This window comes from Anomalospiza imberbis, unplaced genomic scaffold, assembly GCF_031753505.1.
Source record: "Anomalospiza imberbis isolate Cuckoo-Finch-1a 21T00152 unplaced genomic scaffold, ASM3175350v1 scaffold_52, whole genome shotgun sequence".
Lineage (NCBI taxonomy): Eukaryota > Metazoa > Chordata > Aves > Passeriformes > Viduidae > Anomalospiza > Anomalospiza imberbis.
In genome coordinates, this window is record NW_027100130.1 from 707106 (window position 1) to 729136 (window position 22031).

Consider the following 22031-nt stretch of genomic DNA (forward strand, 5'->3'; position numbering starts at 1 on the left):
CGGGTGGGCCCAGCGTGGCTGGCACCGGCATTTCCGGCCCGAGAGCGTCTCCACCGATCCATGGCGGGTTCTGGAGTCAAACGTTAACCGGGACCGGGGTGGCCTTAAATAGGAGCGGGGCCAGGCTGGGGGCAGGGCAGGGCCATGGGCAGCCACGGGGCCAGGGGGTGGTAGCGGCCGGCCGAGGGCTCCGGGCAGCGGGATCTGGTGCTGGGAGAGGCCGGGAGGTACCGGGAGCGACGGACAGGTGAGTGATCAATAGAGAGATCGATGGGTTGGTCACGCAGAGCCCAGCGAGGTCAGGAGAGAGATCAAAGCTCAATAGATCGATCGATCGATGGAGAGAAGGGCTGATCAGTGGAGAGATTATAGGTCAGGAGGCTGATCAATAGAGAGATTGAAATAAATAAGTCAACAGATAGAGGGATTAAAGGTCAATAAATCAATTAAGAGGGCAATTAAATTCAACAAATCAATCAATAGGAAGATTACAGGCCAAGAGACTGATCAATAGAGAGGTTAAGATTAATACATTGATCAATAGATTATAAATCAATAACTGGATCATTAGAATGATTGCAGGAGAAGGAGATCATTAATCTGATTGGTCGATCATGGTTCAATAGATTCGTCAATAGAAAAATAGAGACTAATTGGATGATCAACAGATAAGAGATCAATTTATTGGTACTAGAGATACACAGACTAGCAGATGGATCAATAGAGATCCCTCTAGATAAATAGATTGATTGAGCAAGCCATCAATAGATTAATAGATCAATCAATAGGTCAATAGATCAATAACAGAAATATATGGATCAATAATCTAATACATAAAGAGATCATGAACTAATTATGATCAACCAGTTATAGATAAGGGGAGTCTAGTGATCAATAATTTATCAATAGAGGAAGAACTCACTGAGTTGATTGGCAGGGGGATCAATAGATCAATCAATACGTTGATTATCAGCAGAAAATCGATATGTTGATAGGCTAAGGATCAATAAATGGGCAGAGAGAGCTGAGCAATCCATTGATCCACGGATCGATCGATTGACCGAGGGGTGAAGGAGGGGCCGGGGGGGCGGGGCCGAGGGAGGGGCGGCCGGAGGGACAGAGGGACGGCCGGCCGGACAGAGGGACGGCCGGAGAGCGCGGACAGTCCCGAGAGCCCCAGCCGGAGCCCGGGAGCGGCCGAGGGAGGAGGAGGAGGAGAGCAGGTGGGGATCGATTGATCATGAGGGATCTGAGAGATTGGTAGAACTGGGGAGAGAGTAATGATTGATTGATTGATTGATTGATTTATAGACTGATTAATTGGGAAGGGATGGGGGGAGCTGAGAGCAAGAAATAATCAGTGATTGATTAATCAATAGAGTGAGAGTGACGGTGAGAGGTGGATTGATGAATAGATAATAGATCAATATATTGATAGATCAGAGAGACAGATTGATCAATCAATAGATCAATAGAGATCAATAGATTGATAGACTGGTCAGCAGATTGATCAATCAGACTGATAGATAAATCCATTGATCAAGGGATGGATCAATCTATCAACACATCAGTTGATCCATCTGATAGACTGATTGATTGATTGAGCAATCAATAGGTGATCAATAGAGGGTCCTTGTGCCGTTCTCAGCCTGTCCCGTGGCCGAGCTGGGTCCACCATCCTTCGTCCACCCTCGGCCACTCCATGTCCTTCCTCCACCCCTGGGGCCAACCCTCATCCTCCTCCCTCCACCCTTTGGTCACTCCTTGGTCATCCCTCCGCTGACCACCCAAACCATCCCTGAGCTCTCCTGAGCCCTCCTTTGGTCCAGCCCTGGCTCTGTCCACCCACTGACCACCCTTTGGCCACCCACTGGCCACCCTTTGGCCATTCCCTGACCACCCTTTGGCCACCCACTGGCCACCCTTTGGCCATTCCCTGACCACCCTTTGGTCACCCACTGGCCACCCTTTGGCCATTCCCTGACCACCCTTTGGTCACCCACTGGCCACCCTTTGGCCACCCACTGACCACCCTTTGGCCACCCACTGGCCACCCTTTGGCCATTTCCTGGCCACCCCTCGCTCCATCCCTCACCCTTTCCTCCTCTCCCCACCTGCAGCTGACCTGGCCCCTGTCCAGCTCCGTCCCCTCTCCGGCCATGTCCTTCGTGGAGCTGCTGGCCCGCCTGGGCGGCATGGGCCGCTTCCAGGTGACCTACGTGGCCGCGCTGGCCATCCCGCTGCTCATGCTGGCCAGCCACAACCTCCTGCAGAACTTCACCGCTGGCATCCCCGAGCACCACTGCCGGCCCCGGCCCGTGGCCAACGCCACCGCGGCCGACGTCCCCCTGGTTGTGTCCATCCCCTGGGACGGCCACCGCCGGCCCCAGAGCTGCCGCCGCTACGTGGAGCCCCAGTGGCACCTCTTGGACGTCAACGGCTCGGCCAACGCCGCGGCCAACGGCACGGCCGCCGAGGCGGCCACCGAGCCGTGCCACGATGGCTGGACGTACCTGGAGGGCATCTTCACCGACACCATCGTCACCGAGGTGAGGGAGGGGTGACACCCTGGGGTCGCCCAGGGCAGGGGAATGCTGGTGTCCCTGTGGTGGCCCCGTGGTGATCCCCATGGTGACCCCTGTGGTGACCTTGGTAGTGATCCTTGTGGCATCCCCCATGGTGACCCCCATGGTGACCCCATGGTGACCCCGTGTCCCCTCTCGGTGGCAGTGGGACCTGGTGTGTGACTCCAAGAAGCTGAGGCAGATGGCCCAGTCCATCTACATGGCCGGGATCCTGCTGGGCTCCAGCCTCTTCGGGGTCCTCTCCGACAAGTGTGTGCTCCCCCGGCGCTGGACTGGGAGGAACTGGGAGGAACTGGGAAGGGGGACAGGAGTGGCGTGCTCTCTGCTCCCTCTGTCCCGGTGTCCCCAGGGTGGGTCTGTCCCAGCATGGGTTGTCCCCCTCTGTCCCCACGTCACTCCCAGTGTCCCCAGTGCCCACATTCTTCACCCCAGTGCTCCCAGTGCCTTGTGCACCCATCCCAGTGCCCACGGCCCTGTCCCAGTGACCCCAGCACATCATGTCCCCCTTCCCAGTACCCCTGTCCCCAGCCCAGTATCTCCAGCATCCAACATTGCCCCATCCCAGTACCTCTAGTTCCCCACATCCCCCACCCCAGTGCTCCCAGTGCCGTGTCCCCGCAGGTTCGGGCGCCGGGCGCTGCTCACCTGGTGTTACCTGCAGCTGGGGGCGACGGGGGTGGGCACGGCCGCCGCCCCCTCCCTCCTGGTCTACTGCGTGTGCCGCTTCCTGACCGGGCTGGCCATGGCCGGCGTGTCCCTCAACTCCGCCTCCCTCTGTGAGCCTCCGCCCCGGGGACCCTCGGGGGCAGGGGAAGGGACCCCTGGGGAGGGGCGGGACCCCCAACCCAGGGAGGGACCCCCGTCCCAGGGCGGGACCCACACATCCACCCCAAAACCCAATGATCCATGGGAGGGTCCCAACCCAACCCCATTGACCCAACCCCACCCCATTGACCCAACCCCATTGACCCAACCCCATTGACCCAACCCCACCCCATTGACCCAACCCCATTGACCCAACCCCACCCCATTGACCCAACCCCATTGACCCAACCCATTGACCCCACCCCATTGACCCAACCCCACCCCATTGACCCAACCCATTGACCCAACCCATTGACCCCACCCCATTGACCCAACCCCACTGTCCCACGTGAGGAACCCAACCCCCAGGCTCACCCCAGGGCGCCCTGGGACAGCCCCTGACCCCGCGGTTGTGCCGCAGGCATGGAGTGGATCCCGACGGAGGCGCGGGCCGTGGTGGGGACCATCAATGGCTACTGCTACACCCTGGGCCAGTTCGTGCTGGCGGCCGCGGCCTTCGGGCTCCCGCGCTGGCGGCAGCTGCAGCTCGCCGTGTCCCTGCCCTTCTTTGTCTTCTTCTTCTACTCCTGGTAGGGGACCCCCCCAGTGCCCACCCCCGGTGCCCACCCCTGTCCTGATTTTGGAGGGAAAAACAGGATATTGTGAGTCTGGGGTCTTTAATGGGTGGGAAAGGCTCCCCCTCAAATGGTCAGGGGTTGACCTTCCTCTGACCCCTCTGTCCGGGGTCCTTTGGGGTGGAGGGGGGTGCAGGGACCCCCAGACCTTCCCCTGACACCCCCAGTCCGGGATCCTTTGTGGGGTGCAGCAACCCCCAGATCCCCCCTCCCACTCTGGGGTCTTTGGGGTGCAGGGACCCCCAGATCCCCCCTTCCAGTCTGGGATCCTTTGGGGTGCAGGGACCCCCAGATCCCCCCTCCCACTCTGGGGTCCTTAGGGAGGGTGGGAGGTGGTGGGGACCCTCCAAACAACCGGATCCCCCTGGCGCCCCCAGTTTGGGATCCTTTGGGGGCGGTGGGAGGCCGGGGGGGTTCGGGACCCCCCGGTGCCACCTCGCCCCCTGCCCAGGCTGTACGTGGAGTCCGCGCGCTGGCAGGTGACCTCGGGCAGACCCGACCTGGCCCTGCGGGGGCTCCGCAAGGTCGCGCGGGTCAACGGCAGGAAGGAGGAGGGGGACAAGCTCAGCGAGGAGGTGGGGAGGGGTCTGGGGGCCGCCCAGATCCCTGCGAACCCCCAAATCCCCTCGATCTGCCCCTAAATCCCCCCCAGTTCGCCCTCTGTCCCTGACCCGCCCCGATCTTGGGAGATTCCCCCAAATCCTCCCCTGTTCTCCCATCGATCCCCCCCATTCCCTCTCTCCTCGGCCACGACCCCCCCACATCCCCTCGTTCGGATCACCGTGGTTCCCCCAACCCCCGGCAGACCCCTCGGATCGCCCCCAGACCCCTCGGATCCCCCCCCCCCAGATCCCTCAGGTCCCCCCTCGACCCCTCCAATCCCCCCTTGGACCCCTTGGATCCCCCCCAAGCCCCCCGGATCCCCCTCCCCAGCCCCCTCGGAGCCCTCCCCGGGGCGGATCCCGGCGGATCCCGCAGATCCCGGCGATCCCCGCAGGCGCTGCGGGCTCTGGTGCGCCGGGAGCCGCCGCTGCCGGGCGGGGCCGTGGCCGCGCTGGTCCGGACCCCCGGCATGAGGACGGTGTCGTGCGGGGTCTCCTTCGTCTGGTGCGTCCTGGCAAAAAACACTTTTTTTGGGGGGGGAGGGGGTGGGGGGAAAAGCCCCGCATTTTGGGGAAATAACCCATCAATTTTTGGGCAAAAATCCCTGATTTTGGGTGCAAAAGAAACATCTTTTGAGGGAAAAATCCCCCCACCTTTTGAGGTAAACCTCAATTTTTTTGGGAAAGTCTTTCACTTGTTGGGAAAAAAACATGCCTTGGGGGGAAGAACATCTTTGGGTAAAAAAAATCCCCACCTTTATTGAGAAAAAAACCCCATATTTTGGGCAAGAAACAACTTTGGGGGAAACAACCCACTTTTTTTGGATAGGAAAAACACCTTTTGGGTTAAATCTCTCTTATTTTTTTGGGGAAAAAATGCACTTTTTGGGACAAACCCACAACTTTTGGATCAAAAAAATCCTCTCTTGGGACCGAGCCCCACTTTCAGGGCAAACCTCCATCTTTTGGGACAAACTCCATCTTTTGGAGTCCCAGCCGTTCGATTTTGGGTGGTTTTGGTGCTGATTTGTTGGATTTTGGCGCAGGTTCTCCACCAGCTTCGCCTACTACGGGCTGGCCATGGACCTGCAGGGCTTCGGCTTCAACGTGTACCTGAGCCAGCTGGTGTTCGGCGCCGTGGACATCCCGGCCAAGCTGCTGTCCGTGCTGGTCATCTCCTGCCTCGGCCGGCGCCCGGCCCAGGGCGGCTCCCTGGCGCTCGCCGGCCTCTGCATCCTGGCCAACATCTTCGTGCCCAGCGGTGGGAGCGGCCACGGGGAGGGAGGGACGGGGAGGGACACGGCGGGAGGGATGGAGGGGAATGGGATGGAGGAGGGATGACAGTGGGTTGGAGGACAATGGGATGGAGGAGATTGGGATGGAGGAGATTGGGATGGAGGACAATGGATTGGGGGACAATGGGATGAAGGAGAGATGACAATGGGTTGGAGGACAATGGGATGGAGGAGATTGGGATGGAGGACAATGGATTGGGGGACAATGGGATGAAGGAGAGATCACAATGGGTTGGAGGACAATGGGATGGAGGAGATTGGGATGCAGAAGATTGGGATGGAGGACAATGGGGTGGAGGAATGGATGATGAAGAACAATGAGGTGGAGTGGGGATGGAGGGAAGGAGGAAGGGAGGGAGGGATGCATCAGGAGGGTGCAGGGTCACTGTAGGGGTGAAGGATGACCGGTGGGTGGACACTGAGGAGGCGCGGGGCCGGGGGTGACGCGTTCGGCCGGTCCCCAGAGCTGCCGACGCTGCGCATGGCCTTCGCCGTGGTTGGGAAGGGCGCCCTGGCCGCCTCCTTCAACTGCGCCTACATCTTCTCCGGGGAGCTCTTCCCCACCGTCATCAGGTGGGTGGGGTCACCCCAGCCCCGCCCCCACCCATCCAGTCACTGTCCATGTGACAACCCTACCTTGCATCAACCCAACCCTCCAAGAACGCAACCAAGTCATCAACCCAACCACTCATTAACCCAACCATCCATCAACCCAACCACTGACCACTCCATCCATCCATCACCCATCCATCCATCATCCATCCATCATCCATCCATCCATCATCCATCCATCATCCATCATCCATCCATCATCCATCATCCATCATCCATCATCCATCCATCCATCATCCATCCATCATCCATCCATCCATCATCCATCCATCATCCATCCATCCATCCATCACACATCCATCCATCATCCATCCATCAACCATCATCCATCCATCATCCATCCATCATCCATCATCCATCCATCACACATCCATCATCCATCCCTCTGTGTGTCCATCCCTGTGTCCATCCATCTCTCCCACCACGTGGCTCTCCCGGCACAGGCAGACGGGGATGGGCCTGGGGGGCACCATGGCCCGCGTGGGGAGCATGGTGGCCCCCCTGGTGCGCATGATGGCCGACGTGACCCCGGTGCTGCCCCTCGTCATCTACGGGGCCGCGCCCATCATCTCGGCCATCGCCACCTGCTTCCTGCCCGAGACCCGCAACGCGCCCCTGCCCGAGACCGTCAAGGACGTGGAGAGGCGGTGAGGACGCCCCAAAACCCCCCCGAGACACCCCAACCCTTCCCTGGGTGGAACATCCCTGCTTTGGGGTGGCATTGGCTCTTGGAGGAACCCGGGAGCTCTGGGGTCGAAAAGGGATGAAGAAGGTTTGGGGCTGGGATGAAGGTTCTGGGTTGGGTTGGAGGTTTGGGGTTTGGATGAGTTTTGGGGTTTGGATTAAAGTTTTGGGGTTGGGATGAAGGTTTTGGGGTTGGGATGAAGGTTTTGGGGTTGGGATGAAGGTTTTGGGTTTAGGATGAAGGTTTTGGGGTTGGGATGGACGTTTTGGGGTCCGGATGAAGGTTTTGGGGTTGGGATGGACGTTTTGGGGTTGGGATGAAGGTTTTGGGTTTAGGATGAAGGTTTTGGGGTTGGGATGGACGTTTTGGGGTCCGGATGAAGGTTTTGGGGTTGGGATGGACGTTTTGGGGTCGGGATGGACGTTTTGGGGTCAGGTAGAGTTGAGGGTTTTGGGAAGACCTGAGCATTTTGGGGAGAACACTGAAGGTTTTGGGAAGGGTTGAAGGTTCTGGGATTGGGAAGGATGAAAATTTCGGGAATTTTGGGGAGTGACTGGGAGCTGTTGGGGTCCCTCCAGAGCGGGTCACCTCGAGGACGACGACGTCGCCGTCCCCCTGAGCAGCACCAAGAGCAAGGACGGCGCCTGAGGGGGGATTCGGGACCGCCGGGGGGATTTTGGGGCCGGGACCCCCCTGGAGTCCCCCAGCCCCTCCCCCCGGGTTATTTATTCAATCCCAATAAAATCTCGTGGGAACTTCGGGATCCGGCTCCGCCCGCGGCCGTGCCGGGGGGGCCGAAGGATTTGGGGGCGCCCCCACCCCCCAAAGGGGACTCAGACATCAGGGGACCCCCCCCGGCGCTCGTTAACGAGGATTAATTGGAATTCCCGGAGCGCGCTGGCCTTTGCCCCAATTCCGGCGATTTGGCTGCAAATTAAATCTGGGAACGGGATTAATTCACATTTCCAGGCGGGGAAAAAAACCCCAACCGGGGCAGATTTAGCCCCAAAAAAAGGGCAGCACAACCTCAGGACGGGCACTTGGAGAAGCCACATCCCAATCCCAAAACGGGGATTTTTCACCCCAAAATCCAGGCAGCACCGCCTCAATCCCAGCCACTCAATTTGGCTTTTTTAACCCCAATCCAGGCACCCATCAGCCCCAAAATCCTCCATTTCTGCCCCAAATCCACATTGTGCTCTCAAATCCCCAGTTTTGCTCCAAAACCTCTCATTTTTGCCCCCAAATCCCCAACGTTTGCCCCAAAAATCCTCAATTTGTGCAAAGCTCCTCAATTTTTGCCCCCAAACCCCACCTTTTCCCCCAAATCTCATTTTTTCCCCTACCCCTCCCATTTTTCCCAAAAAAACCCCACTCACTCCATTTTTTGCTGTTTTTATTACGAAAAGTGAGCCGTTTTGGTGTCGTTTTGCTCTTTCCTGGATAAGACACAGCCGTGAAGCTTCGCCGAGGGGAGTTTGGGGTGAATCTCCCTGGTTTTGGGACATTTCCATGTCCCCACCCCCAGCAGGGCACGAAAACGGGGGAAAAAAATCCCATTTTGAACCAAAACGCCGTCGATCCCCCCCAAAATCGTGCTCGGGATGGGGAGGAGAGAAACCACCGGGATGAGGCCTCGGATCCGGAATTTTGGGGGGGATTTCAGGGATTTGGGTCAATTTTGAGCACTTTGGGGTCATTTTTCAGTCATTTTTGGGGTTATTTTGGCCGGTTTGGGGGTATTCCGGTCATTTTTGGGCAATTTCCAGGATTTTTTCTGGTTATTTCGGTCAGTTTGTAGTTTTGTTTTGGGTTATTTTGGATTTTAAAAATAATTTCGGGGGGGCGCATCATCCCTTCAGGGTGATTTGGTTATTTTAGGGCTATTTGAGTCATTTTGGGGTTATTTGGGTCAGGTTTGGGGCTGTTGAGTCACTTGGGGGTTATTTTGGGGGTATTTTAGTGCTTTTAGGGCTATTTTTGTCTTTTTCTTTTTGGTTATTTGAATAATTTTGGATTACTCCAGTCATTCTGGGGTTATTTGGGGCGATTTCAGCATTATTTCAGTAAATTTGGTGCTACTTTGGTCATTTTGGGGCTATTTTGGTCAAACTTCGGGCTATTTCAGTAATTTTGCCCATTTCTGGGTTATTTTGCCCGTTTTTGGGGCCCATCCCGGGGGTCCGGGGGGATCTGGGGGTGCAGGGGGGGAGGGGCAGTCGGAGGTAGGTGCTTTAAAGTCCATTTATTTTTGTTGTTTTTTTTTTTTTGTTGTTGTTTTTTTTAGAAAAACAGGCACATTCAGTCCACGGGACCCGGGGAGGGGGAAAATTTGGGATTTGGGGGCGATTTGGGGAATTCTGGGGGAGTTCCCACAGCCCCAAACCCCTCCCCTCCACCCCCAGCGGCGTTTTGGGGCCAAAAGGGGCTTTTCCCCCCCAAAAAAATCCAACCTCAACCCCTCCCCCACCCCCGAACCCCAAACCAACCCTGGGGGGGGAGGGGAGCCAGGGGAAAACCCCAAAACTGGGGGGTTTTGCCCCATTTTCTGCCAGCGGGGGAGGGGAGGGGTGTGGGGGGAATCCCCAAATCCAGGGATTCTGCCCCATTTTGGGGAGGGGGAGGGGTAAGGCCTTGTGGGGGTGGGGGAGGGGCCGGGAGCATCCTGGGGGGGTAAAAATGGGGGGAAATGGAATAAAAACCAAAGTGGGGAAAATCCCTCAAAAAATGAAAAAGCCCCAAAATCAGCCCGGAATTCCCAAAAAAAAAAAAAAAAAAAAAAAAGGGGGGGAAAGGGAAAGTTTGGCAGCGGTGGTGCCAGGAGCGGGAGGGGAGTGAGTTTTGGGGTGAAATCCTGGGAATTGGGGAGGAAGGGATGAAAGTCACCCCAAAAATGTCACCTGGGGGGGTCACCCCAAAAAATGTCAGGAGGAGGAAAAAAATTGGGGAAAAAAAGGAGCCAAAATTGGGAAAAAGGAGGAAAAAAAGAGGTGGAATGAAGGGAATGGAAGAGTTAAAAAACCAAAAAAAAAAAAAGGATGAGAAAAGGTGAAAGAGAAAAGAAGGGGAAAAGGGAAAATAGAGGGGAGAAAAAGGGAATGAGAGGATCCGAGAAAAGAAAATTTAAAAAAAAGGGAGTAAAAGAAAACAGACCCCCAAAAAAGAGGAAAAAAAAGGGGGGGAAAAGGGAAAAGGACCCAAAAAAAAGGGGAAATAAAAGGCCCCAAAGCCGAGGGGTGAGGATGAGGAGGGCACGGGGATGGGGATGGGGATGGGGATGAGGACGGGGAGGAAGAGCGGGATCAGGAGCTGTTCTGGTTCTGGTAAATCGACGCCTTCTCCTTGAGCAGGTCCAGGCAGAGGTGGCAGCTCCAGCTCCCTGCAGAAACGGGATCAGCCTTCGGCCTCAGCCCCTCATCCTCCCGGGAGGGCCGTAATTAACCAATTAACCAATTAACCACGGGCGCTAATGAGGGTGGGAGCGAGAGGGAGGAGCAGAAAGGAGGAAGAGGAAGGAGGAAGAGGAGGAGGAAGAGAAGAGAGAGAAGAGAAGAGAAGAGAAGAGAAGAGAAGAGAAGAGAAGAGAAGAGAAGAGAAGAGAAGAGAAGAGAAGAGAAGAGAAGAGAAGAGAAGAGAAGAGAAGAGAAGAGGGAGGGAAAAGATGGAGAGGAGGAGGAAGAGGAAGAGAACAAAGAGGAGGAAGAGGGAGAAGAAAGGAAGGAGGAAAAGGAGGACGAAGGAAGAGGAAGAAGAGGAGGAAAAACAGGAAAAAGAGGAGGAAGAGGAGGATTTGGGAGAATAAAACCCCTCCCCACATCCCAGGAGGAAAGCCAGGGAGAACCCGGAGGGATGGGGAATCCCAGGGGAGGATTTGGGGTGGAATTCCCAGGGATCAGGATCCCAGGGGAGGTTTTGGGGTGGAGAATCCCAGGGGAGGTTTTGGGGTGGGATCCCAGGGATCAGGATCCCAGGGGAGGTTTTGGGGTGGAGAATCCCAGGGGAGGTTTTGGGGTGGAATTCCCAGGGATCGGGAATTCCAAGGGAGGTTTTGGGGCGGGATCCCGGGGATCAGGATCCCAGGGGCCGGACTCACCCTCGGGGGGCTCGGACATGGGTGGGGTCAGGCAGTACATGTGGTACCCGCGGTCGCAGTCGTCACAGAACAGCAGCTGGTCCTGGCCCGGGGACATTCCCATCATCCCACTCCCCAAATTCCCCCTTTTCCCCCCCAAAAAAAGCCTCTCCCACGGCTCGCTGAAGGATCCCCCCCACCCCAACACTGTCCTCCGCCGTATCCAGAAGGTTCTGGAAAGGCAGAATTTCCTCAGGAGGATTCCCAGGGATGATGGAAAGCCCAGGATTTCTCCCAGAACGGCTCTGGGATCCTGCAGATTACCAAAACCCAGTTTTTCCCAAAAAAGCCTTTCCTGGGTCACATGGACTCCTAAACCCCAAGGATTTCCCCCACAGGAGCCTCCAGGGGGAATTTCGGGCCATTCCCAGAAGGTTTTGGGGCATTCCCAGGTTCCAGGTGAGTTTTGGGGCACTCCCAGGTAATTTTGGTGGTTTTTTGGCACTCCCAGGGGATTTTTTTGAGCACCCCCAGGTGATTTTTGGGCACTCCCAGGTGACTTTGAGCACCCCCAGGTGATTTTTGGGCACTCCCAGGTGACTTTGGGCCATTCCCGGGAGATTTTGAGGCACCCCCAGGAGCTTTGGGCACCCCCAGGAGCTTTGGGCACTCACGTCGTTCTCGGAGGTGCCGCAGATGTTGCAGCACTTGCACTCGATGCACTGCCAGCGGTACGTCTTCACCGCTGCCATCATCACCGGCGTGAACTGCAGGCACGACGGGTGACCTGGGGACATCGGGGACGTCAGGGACAGCAGGGACACCCCAGGGACACCCCAGGGACAGCAGGGACACCCCAGGGACATGGCACAGACACCCCAGGGACACCCCAGGGACAGCAGGGACACCCCAGGGACACGGCACGGACACCCCAGGGACAGCAGGGACACCCCAGGGACACGGCACGGACACCCCAGGGACACCCCAGGGACAGCAGGGACAGCAGGACATGGGGACACAGCAGGGCACGTCTTCACCGCTGCCGTCACCACCAGTGTGACCTGCAGGCACCTCGGGTGACCCCGGGGACATTGGGGACATCGGGGACACAGGACAGGAAGGCCATGGCAGGGACAGGGACACAGGGATGCGTGGGACACACACAGGGGTGTCCCTCGTGGGGACATCCCAAGGGATCGTGGGGACCTGCTTGGATCCCCGATCCCAAAGATCCATCCCAAGCCAAGCATTCCCCAGTTCCCGCCCCGCTCCAGCCCAAGCCAAGCTCCCCCAGGAGGAGGAAACGCTCGGATCCACGATCCCGAAGATCCTCCCCAGCCCCAAGCCCAATCCCAGCCCCAGTCCAGGAGAGGAAAACCCTTGGAGCCACAACCCCAAAGATCCTCCCCACCCCGATCTGGCCCCTCCAGGAGGACGAAACCCTTGGAACCCTGATCCCAAATGTTCTCCCCAGCCCCAATCCAGAAGGAAACCCTGGGATCCCCGATCCCAAATCTCCCCCCTGCCCCAATCCAGAAGGAAACCCTGGGATCCTCGATCCCAAATCTCCCCCCTGCCCCAATCCAGAAGGAAACCCTGGGATCCTCGATCCCAAATCTCCCCCCTGCCCCAATCCAGAAGGAAACCCTGGGATCCCCGATCCCAAATCTCCCCCCTGCCCCAATCCAGAAGGAAACCCTGGGATCCCCGATCCCCAGCCCCATCCCAGCCCAGCCCTCCCGGCATTGCCGGGACGGCGGCGCCGTCGCGCACCGGAGCGGCCGCAGTCGGAGCAGGACACGAGCTCCTCGGGCTGTCCCGTCTTCTTGTTGATCTTGGAGTCGCCCAGGCAGAAGTCGCAGTAATTGTTGGGAAGGGCCAATCCATCGGGGCCCTTCTTGGCTGCAAAAGGGACGGGGGTCAGGGCCAGAATTCCCCCCGGAGCCGCTCCCCACGCCTCGGCTGCTCCATCCCGGGGGGCATTTGGGGATTTTTCCTTACATTTCTGCTCCTCGGAGCGCTGGGACACCGGCGTGGGGGGCTGGGAGTCGTCCTTGTCGTCGCCCTCCTCCTCGGCCAGGTGGGAGTGGGCGTAGTGGTAGCTGAGCCCCGGGCGGTTCTTGTAGCGCTTCCCGCAGACTGCCGGGGAAACCCGGGAAAAAACCCGGGAAATCCGGGAAAAACCCCGGGAAATCCCAGTCAGGGACGGGCAGGGGAGGGAAATCCCAAATCCTGAACCCTCCGGGGCCGATCCCAGCGCTGGGCTGGGAGAGCAAAGAGGCTGGAACTGGGTAAAACCACCCGGAATTGCTAAGGAACTGCAGGTGAATTGCCTGGGATCCCAAAGGAAATCCAGGTAAATTCCCAAAGGAAATCCCAAAGGAAATCCAGGTAAATTCCCTGGGAAATCCCACAGGAATTGCAGGTGAATTCCCTGGGATCCCAAAGGAAATCCAGGTAAATTCCCTGGGAAATCCCAAAGGAAATCCAGGTAAATTCCCTGGGAAATCCCACAGGAATTGCAGGTTAATTCCCTGGGAAATCCCAAAGGATTTCCAGGTGAACACCCCAGGATCCCAAAGGAATTCCAGGTAAATTCCCCAGGACCAATCCAATGGCGAAATCCCCATTGGGAATGTGTCGGGGAGAGGAAATTCCCACCCCAAAAAATCCCATCCTCAGCTTAAAAACCGAGGGAAGGGGAAACTTGGGAATTCTGGGGATCCAAGGAGGGATTTGGCAGCGGCCGTGGATCCATCCCAGCTCCTTGGAACCCCAAAATCCATCGCTTTTCCTGTTTCCCACCCCGGCATTTGGGAGATTTCTGCCTTGATCTGGCTCCTCGTGGATCAGGGAATCGGCTCCAGTTCCCCAGCGCTGCTTTTCCAGGGATTTTTGGGGTTTTTCCTTATCCAAGGACACCCCAAAATCCCTTTTCCAGCCCCGTTTCGGTGTGGGAAGGATGAGCCAGAGGAATTGGGATAAAATCCCAAAAAAAGCTGCACCAGAGGGGGAATTCCAGGGCTCGGTGCAGATGTTTCCCTGCATTTTTCCAAAAATTGGGAATGAGATTTCCTGATTTCGGAGTTTTTCCGGAACACCACGGGAGTTTCTGGATCCGCTTCCACCTCGGGATCCCCCCAGACCGTGAAAAATCAGGGAAAACACAGCTGGATCAGGGAAAACGGGGGCTGAACTTCCAAAGGGAGGCTGGCTCCTGCAGCCCACGCTGGATTTTTTGGGATAAAAACCATGGAAATCGCCCCGGGATCTGTGGGGTTTGAGGGGAAAACGGGATTGGAGCAGCAGCGAGGAAAACGCAGCAATCCCAGTGAGGTTCCCAGGAAATTCCTGCTTCCCTCCCGATCCACGGGGCTCCAAAGTCACCTTTCCTCCCCCCACAACCTCCAGGACAATCTCCAAACTCGACTCCGGAATTCTCCTCCCGAGGTGAGGAAGAGGAGCCTCAGGAACATCCCGGGAATGTCCCAAATTCCCCTCCCCACCTGCGGCCCATCCCCATTTTTTGGGGATTTTTGGAGGCAAAACCCTGCGGATTTTGGAGCGGGAAAACAACCGGGGGAGCTTTGGAGGCAGCGGCACATCCCGGGATTTGGGATTGGGGTGGAAACGCCGGGATTGGGGTGGAAACGCTGGGATTGGGGTGGAAATTCCAGGATTTGGGTGGAAACTCCAGGATTTGGGTGAAAAATCCAGGACTGGGGTGGAAACTGTGGGACTGGGGTGGAAATTCCAGGATTGGGGTGAAAACTCCGGGATTCGGGTGGAAACTCCAGGATTGGGGTGGAAATTCCAGGATTGGGGTGGAAATTCCAGGATTGGAGATAAAACTCCAGGATTGGGGTGAAAACTCCAGGACTGGGGTGAAAACTCCAGGATTGGGGTGGAAACTCCGGGATTTGGGTGGAAACTCCGGGATTTGGGTGGAAACTCCGGGATTTGGGTGCAAACTCCGGGGCTGGGGTGGGAACTCCGGGATTTGGGTGCAAACTCCGTGTTTTTCCCATTGCTGGCTCCGCAGGGGGGTCAATCTTTGTTTTCCCGGCCCCGTTCCCTGCTGGAAAAGGGTCAGGGGGCCCGAGCGGGGCCGGCGCTGACGTCGCTCCCGTGGCCTTTGGCTTCTCCCTCCCCTCCTCCTGCCCACCCCGGGCCTCCGCAGGGGGATTTGGGACTTGTTTTTTGGGTGGAAAAAAAGGGGAAAAAAAAGGAGGAAAAGCAGGAAAAACGAGCAGAGAGAGAGCGGAACTACCTCGGTCGGGAGGTTTCAAGGAATGCTTTTGTTTGTAACTGTCTGAAACACAGAAAGAGAAGTCGTGAGAGGACACGGACACACACGGAAAACTGGGAAAAAAGGGCAGGAAAAGCACAACCTCAGGGAGCCAGGGGGAGAATTAGTGCTGGGAAGTGGCAGGACAGGAGGAAGAAGAGAGAAAAAGGAGCTGGCAAAGCCTCCCTCGCGTTCCCCATCCCGCTATCCCCTGGATTCCGGGCTGGAAGGGACGGAGCCCCCCGCTCCGAGGGTTTTGCTGGAATTCACAGCTCCCAGATCCTTAAGGGAGGGCTGGGAATGGGTCCCGGGGACTGGGATCCGGCTGGAAAACCACTGGGATGAAGGGGAGGGGCCTTCCCGGCCTCGGGTTGTTTGGGAAGTTTGCCCTCCTTTTCATCCTGCTTCTCATCCTGCTTCTAAGCCGGTTTTCTCCTGGTTCCTATCCTGCTGCTCCCCAGTATTCCCAGTGGGAAAACTCCGTGCAGCTCCACGGGAGGGAGGTGAGACCCGGCCCTGCCCTCCCGGGGAGTGGGGATCTCCGTTCTGGGCTGGAACCCCGCGATCCCGGCGCTCCCGAGCCCGGAATTCTCCCGGCACTCACTGTCACACGCGTAGGGCTTGTCCCGGTCCTCCAGGATGGCCGCGTCCAGCTTCTTGCGAGCCCCCCCGACGCCTTTTCCCTGCGGAAAAGTCGGGATTTGGGGAAAAACCGGGACGAGGCCGGGACGGGGAGCAGGGCAAGGAGCGACCCAACAGTGCCCCGTGGTGGGAACGGCCCGGAACCGACCGCAAATCCCCGGGAATTGGGGAAGAACGAGGGCCGTGAATCCCGGTTTTCCTGGCCGCGGGGAAGGGCCCGTGTCCCGGGAATTGCTGGGAATTGCCTGGAATTGCCTCACCTTGGCCTTGCCCTTCCCTCTCCGCTTGGGCGTGTCCTCCTCGTAATCCTCATCGTCCAAATCGTCCAGGAAATCGTCGGGCTCCAGGATCCGCTGGGAACGAGCGGAGAGAGGGGTCAGAGCAGGGAAAAATGGGAAAAAACGGGAAGGGACGCAGGAGGGGCCGCAGCTGGATCCATCCCAGAGGAGGCACCGCAAGGTTTTTGTGGATGGAAAGGGAATTTCAGATGTTTTATCCCCAAAAAAAAGTCATGGAAGGGCCCGATTTGGTGGAGAAGTGCTTGGAGAAGGAATTAAGGGAAAAGGAAAAGGAAATGAGGCTGGGGAAAGACTTCCCTGCTAAAAAATCCTGTGGGAAAGCCCCAGGAAGGGAAAAATATGGGATTCTGGGAGAATGATCCCAAAACTCCCCTCTCCCTGAATTTCAGGATCAGAAAGTTCCCCTTCCCCGAATTTCTGGGCTGGAACTTCCCTCCCATTGATTTTTGGGACCAGGATCTCCTTTTCCCAAAATGTTGGGACCAGGATCTCCCTCCTTCCCTTAAGTTTTTTCTTTTCCTCCTGAAACTCCCAAAATTTCTCTTTGGGCCAAGAATTCCCTAATTTTGGCTCCAGAATCTCCCCAGGGGCTGGAATTCTCCCTTTGCCTCTCCCACCAAACCCATCCCAAACCCTAAAATCCACTTCTGGAGCGGGAAAGGGGCTGGAAAATCTGAGTTTGTGCCACAAAATTCCCAATTCCCAGGGCAGAATTCCCAGTCCCCATCCCAGAATTCCCAGTCCCCGGTATCCTGGAATTCCCAGTTGGAATTCCCGGTTCCTGTCCCAGAATTCCCGGTTCCTGGCTGGAATTCCCGGAGTTCCCGAAATCCCAAATTCCCAGCTCCCATCCCAAATTCCCAGTTCCTGGCTGGAATTTCCGGTCCCCATCCTGGAATTCCTGGTCCCCATCCCAGAATTCCCAGCTGGAATTCCTGGTCCCCATCCTGGAATTCCCAGTATCCCGAATTCCCGGTATCCCGAATTCCCAGTTCCTGGCTGGAGTTCCTGGCATCCCAAATTCCCAGCTGGAATTGCCAGTGTCCCAAATTCCCATCCCAAATTCCCAGTTCCTGGCTGGAGTTCCCGGTATCCCGAATTCCTGGTATCCCATATTCCCACTATCCCAGATTCCCAGTTCCTGACTGGAATTCCCAGTTCCCGGCTGGCATTCCCGGTATCCCGAATTCCCAGTATCCCAAATTCCCGGTTCCCGGCTGGCATTCCCGGTTCCCGGCTGGCATTTCCAGTTCCCAGCTGGCATTCCTGGCTGGCATTCCCGGTATCCCGAATTCCCATCCCGAATTCCCAGTTCCCGGATGGCATTCCCAGTATCCCGAATTCCCGGTTCCCAGCTGGCATTCCCAGTTCCCAGCTGGAATTCCCAGTTCCCGGCTGGCATTCCCAGTGTCCCGAATTCCCAGTTCCCGGCTGGCATTCCCAGTATCCCGAATTCCCGGTTCCCAGCTGGAATTCCCGGTATCCCGAATTCCCGGTTCCCGGCTGGCGTTCCCGTCGGGAGCTCCCGCTGTGCCGCGCGGCCGGCCGCACCTTGCGGGCGCGGCTGTTGGCGACCGGGAACTCGCCCAGGCTGTCGTCGTCGGCGCGCGCGTCCGGCAGCGCGCGCTTCTCCAGAGGATCCGTGCGGAGCAGCGCCTCCAGGCTGCTCCCGTCCTGCGCCAGCAGCCCCTCCTTCTTCAGAGCCTGCTCCGCGTCTGGGGACGGGAAAACGGGGAAAAACGGGGAAAAACGGGGAAAAGCGGGGGGGAAACGGGGAAACCCAGGGGGGAAACGGGGAAAAATGGGGAAAAGCGGGGGGGAAACGGGGGGGAAACGGGGAAACCCAGGGGGAAAATGGGGAAAAAACGGGGAAAACCAGGGGGCAAATGGGGAAAAATGGGGGGAAATGGGGAAAACGGGGAAAAATGGGGGGGAAAATTGGGAAAACGGGGGGAAACGGGGGGAAACGGGGAAAAAGGAGGGGGAAACGGGGGGAAAATGGGGATAAAAATGGGAAAAAAGGGGGGAAATGGGAAAATGGGGGAAATGGGGGAAAATGGGGAGAAAGGAGGGAAATGGGGGAAAACGGGAAAAACAGGAGGAAAAGGGGGGAAATGGGGAAAAAATGGGAAAAAGGGGGAGAAATGGTGGGAAACGAGTAAAATGTGAAAAAAGGGGGGAAATGGGGAAAAAAGGAGGGAAACCGTGAAAAAACGTGAAAAAGGGGGAGGAAATTAGGATAAAAATGGGGGGAAAATGAGGAAAAACAGGAAAAAGGGGGGTAAATGGGAATAAATGGGAAAAATGGGGGGGAAATGGGAAAATATGGGGGAAAAAAAGGGAAAATTGGGAAAAATCAGGAGAAAAATGGTGAAAAAAAAAGGAAAAAAATGAGGGAGGGTGAGAGATGCTGGCGGATCCGGGGTGGAATTCCCAGGAATCCAGCAGGGAATGGGGGAATTACCGGGTTTGATGGAAGGGAAGGAGAGCCGGGGGTCCTCCGGGGGGTGGGCGCGGCGTTTCTTGCGCCAGCGCCGCGCCGGGTACGAGTAGAGCTGCCCGGCCGCCAAACCTGCGGAGAAATCCCGGGAAATCCCCCAAAATCCGTCCAGGGAGGCACAAAACTCCTGGGAATCAGCCGGGCTGGTGACAAAACTCCCCCAACCCTCCCGAGGGTGTGACAAAACGGCCCAAGGTGACCCCAGCCCCCTTCCCCTCCCGCTGTTTTCCTGCCATTTCCCCATCCTTCTCCTGGAGTTTTCCCACTGCTCCCCCACCACCTCCCCATTGTTTTCTGCCTCCTGCCATTTCCCTGGTGCTTTCCCAAAGTTTTCCTCTTGTTTTCCTGCTGTTCCCTCGTCCTTTTCCATCACCCCCCCATGGTTTTCCTGCCGTTCTCCCATCACTTCCCCGTTGTTTTCCATCATTTCCCTGTTGTTTCCCATCATTCTCCCAGTGTTTCCTCATTGTTTCCCACCATTCTCCCATCACTTCCCCATTGTTTTCCATAATTTTCCTGTTGTTTCCCATCATTCCTTCAGTGTCTCCCCATCGTTTCCCACCATTCTGCCATAATTTTCCCATTGTTTTCCATCATTTCTCTGGTCTTTCCCACTGCTCTCCTGGTATTTCCCCATTGTTTCCCACCATTCTCTCATCACTTCCCCATTGTTTTCCATAATTTTCCTGTTGTTTCCCATCATTCCTTCAGTGTTTCCCCATCGTTTCCCACCATTCTCCTATCACTTCCCCGTTGTTTTCCATCATTTCCCTGCTCTTTCCCACTGCTCTCCTGGTATTTCCCCATCGTTTCCCACCATTCTCTCGTCACTTCCCCGTTGTTTTCCATCATTTCCCTGCTGTTTCCCATCATTTCCCTGTTTTTTCCCATCGTTATCCCAGTATTTCCCCATTGTTATCCCGGTGTTTCCCCATTGTTCCCCACCATTCTCCCATCACTTCCCCATTCCCCCCCATCCTTTCCCTGCCGTTTCCCCACCGTTCTCCCGGTGTTTCCCCGCCGTTTCCCATCCTTTCCCTGCCGTTTCCCCACCGTTCTCCCGGTGTTTCCCCGCCGTTTCCCATCCTTTCCCTGCCGTTTCCCCACCGTTCTCCCGGTGTTTCCCTGCCGTTTCCCATCCTTTCCCTGCCGTTTCCCCACCGTTCTCCCAGTGTTTCCCTGCCGTTTCCCATCCTTTCCCTGCCGTTTCCCCACCGTTCTCCCGGTGTTTCCCTGCTGTTTCCCATCCTTTCCCTGCCGTTTCCCCCCCTTTCCCTGCCGTTTCCCCACTGTTCTCCCGGTGCTTCCCCGCCGTTCCCGGGCCGTACCGGGCCCGCGGTGCCGTTTCTCCATCCAGATGTAGCAGTTGCTCTGGGCCACGCCGGTCTGCGAGTCCAGGAAGGGCAGGCGCACGCTGCGCTCGGCGCAGAGCCGCGCGTTGTAGCTGTGGCACTGCTCCATGGCGTCCCGGTAGTACTGCTCGCCCAGCCTGCAACGGCACGGCACGCCGGGATCAGCGCCGGGAACGCCGGGATGGGCACGGGGAACAGCAGGGATGGGCACGGGGAATGGCAGAGGGAATGGCAGGGATGGGCACGGGGAATGGCAGAGGGAATGGCAGGGATGGGCACGGGGAACGGCAGGGATGGGCATGGGGAATGGCAGAGGGAATGGGAGGGATTGGCATGGGGAATGGCAGGGAATGGCACAGGGAATGGCAGAGGGACTGGCACAGGGAAAGGCAGTGATGGGCACAGGGAATGGCACAGGGAATGGGGAACCTCTCAGGGATTGTGCCTCAGGGATGTCAGGGATACCAGGGGAGCGTCAGGGATACAACTGGAGAGACTCAGAGATAAAATCCTGGAGAATATCAGGGATAAGCCTGGAAACCCCCAGGGATGAAGCTGGAAACCCCCAGGGATGAAGTGCCCAACTTCCCATCCCTTGGCTTCTCCAGGACACCCTCACAGGGGTGGGAAGGGAAGAGATGGAGCAAAGGGATGGACAGGAAAACACAGGGATTTACAGGAAACACAGGGATTTAAGGCAAAATACAGCGACACACAGGGAAATACAGAGATTTAGAAAAACGTACAGGAATATACAGGGAAACACGGGGATTTCCAGGGAGACACGGGGATTTTGAGGGAAATACAAGGAGTTCGAGGGAAGTACGGGGAAGGCTCCCCGCAGCTCGGCCCCCGCAGGACCCTCTGGCTGGGATGCACAGGGAAGTAGCGCAGGAATGAGCGCGGAACGCACAGGGATTTTCGGGGACATTTGAGGCTCTTCGGGGACATTCAAGGATGCACCGGGACTCTCCGGGGATGACTCCCCCGTCCTCGGCCTCTCCACTCGGGGGGTTCAGGGACACACGCGGGAGCGCAGGGAAGCCCAGGGGTACAACACAGGGAATTTTACGGGGCTGAGCCCCCGGCTCTGCCCTCCCCCGGGGACCCTCTCAGGGCCAGACCTGCGGGACCCCCGGCCCCCTCGCAGGCTCTGCCCTCCCCTCAAGCCTCCGCGGCCCTGCCGGTGCTTGGTGGGGGATGGCGGTGGGGGGGATCTCGGGGTGTCCTCAACGCCCCCCCAGCAAAGTTCACCGCGGACGATGCGCGCGCGCCGCTTCTCCTTCCCCCCCAGCCCCCCCCTCCCCGCCCGCTTGGTCCCGTCCGGCGCGCGGGGGCGAAGCGGGGGCCCCGCTTCCCGCGCCCGGCCGGGCCGCACCATTCCCGCGCCGCGGGGGGGGGGGGGGGTGGGGGACAGACCGTGGGGTGTGGGGGTGTGGGGGTGTGTGTGTGGGGGGGGGGGGACGACACCCGCACTCACAGCTTGACCACGTTCTGAACCACCGCCGCCATCTTGGCTCCGCCGCCGGGGCGCCGCGGGGCGCGTGCGCGGAGGGAGGGGCGGGAGGGGCGGGGAGAGAGGGGTGGAGGAAGGGGGAAGAGGAGGAGGAGGAGGAGGAGGAGGAGGAGCGGGGAGAGGGAAGGGCGGAGACAGAGGAGG

General features: G+C 57.6%; 2 protein-coding genes across 5 annotated transcripts; one reads left to right on the forward strand and one right to left on the reverse strand.

The window, feature by feature from the left end:
- Window positions 1-116: 116 nt before the first annotated feature.
- Window positions 117-7981, forward strand: LOC137467139 (solute carrier family 22 member 6-like). 2 transcript variants are annotated; one of them, XM_068178695.1, is made up of 11 exons: window positions 117-247; window positions 2121-2549; window positions 2731-2834; window positions 3207-3361; window positions 3811-3979; window positions 4476-4599; window positions 5022-5131; window positions 5673-5887; window positions 6386-6494; window positions 6977-7180; window positions 7797-7981. In XM_068178695.1, exons 2-11 carry the CDS (start codon window positions 2160-2162, stop codon window positions 7864-7866), a joined length of 1650 nt encoding a protein of 549 aa, XP_068034796.1. In that variant the 5' UTR covers window positions 117-247; window positions 2121-2159; the 3' UTR covers window positions 7867-7981. The 2 variants fall into 2 exon arrangements, with proteins under 2 accessions (XP_068034796.1, XP_068034795.1); XM_068178694.1 differs by lacking the exon at window positions 117-247 and having other exon boundaries at window positions 2119-2549.
- A 2464-nt stretch (window positions 7982-10445) lies between these two features.
- Window positions 10446-21987, reverse strand: DPF2 (double PHD fingers 2). Of its 3 annotated transcripts, XM_068178697.1 has the most exons (12): window positions 21852-21987; window positions 20348-20508; window positions 18984-19091; window positions 18071-18234; window positions 16481-16573; window positions 16183-16261; window positions 15561-15602; window positions 13292-13429; window positions 13064-13192; window positions 11965-12077; window positions 11312-11393; window positions 10446-10597 (listed from the first exon to the last, which is right to left on the reverse strand). In XM_068178697.1, the coding sequence occupies exons 1-12, from the start codon at window positions 21881-21883 to the stop codon at window positions 10521-10523; spliced, it is 1218 nt and encodes a 405-aa protein (XP_068034798.1). In that variant the 5' UTR covers window positions 21884-21987; the 3' UTR covers window positions 10446-10520. The 3 variants fall into 3 exon arrangements, with proteins under 3 accessions (XP_068034798.1, XP_068034799.1, XP_068034797.1); XM_068178698.1 differs by lacking the exon at window positions 15561-15602; XM_068178696.1 differs by lacking the exon at window positions 15561-15602 and having other exon boundaries at window positions 13064-13429.
- Window positions 21988-22031: the final 44 nt, after the last annotated feature.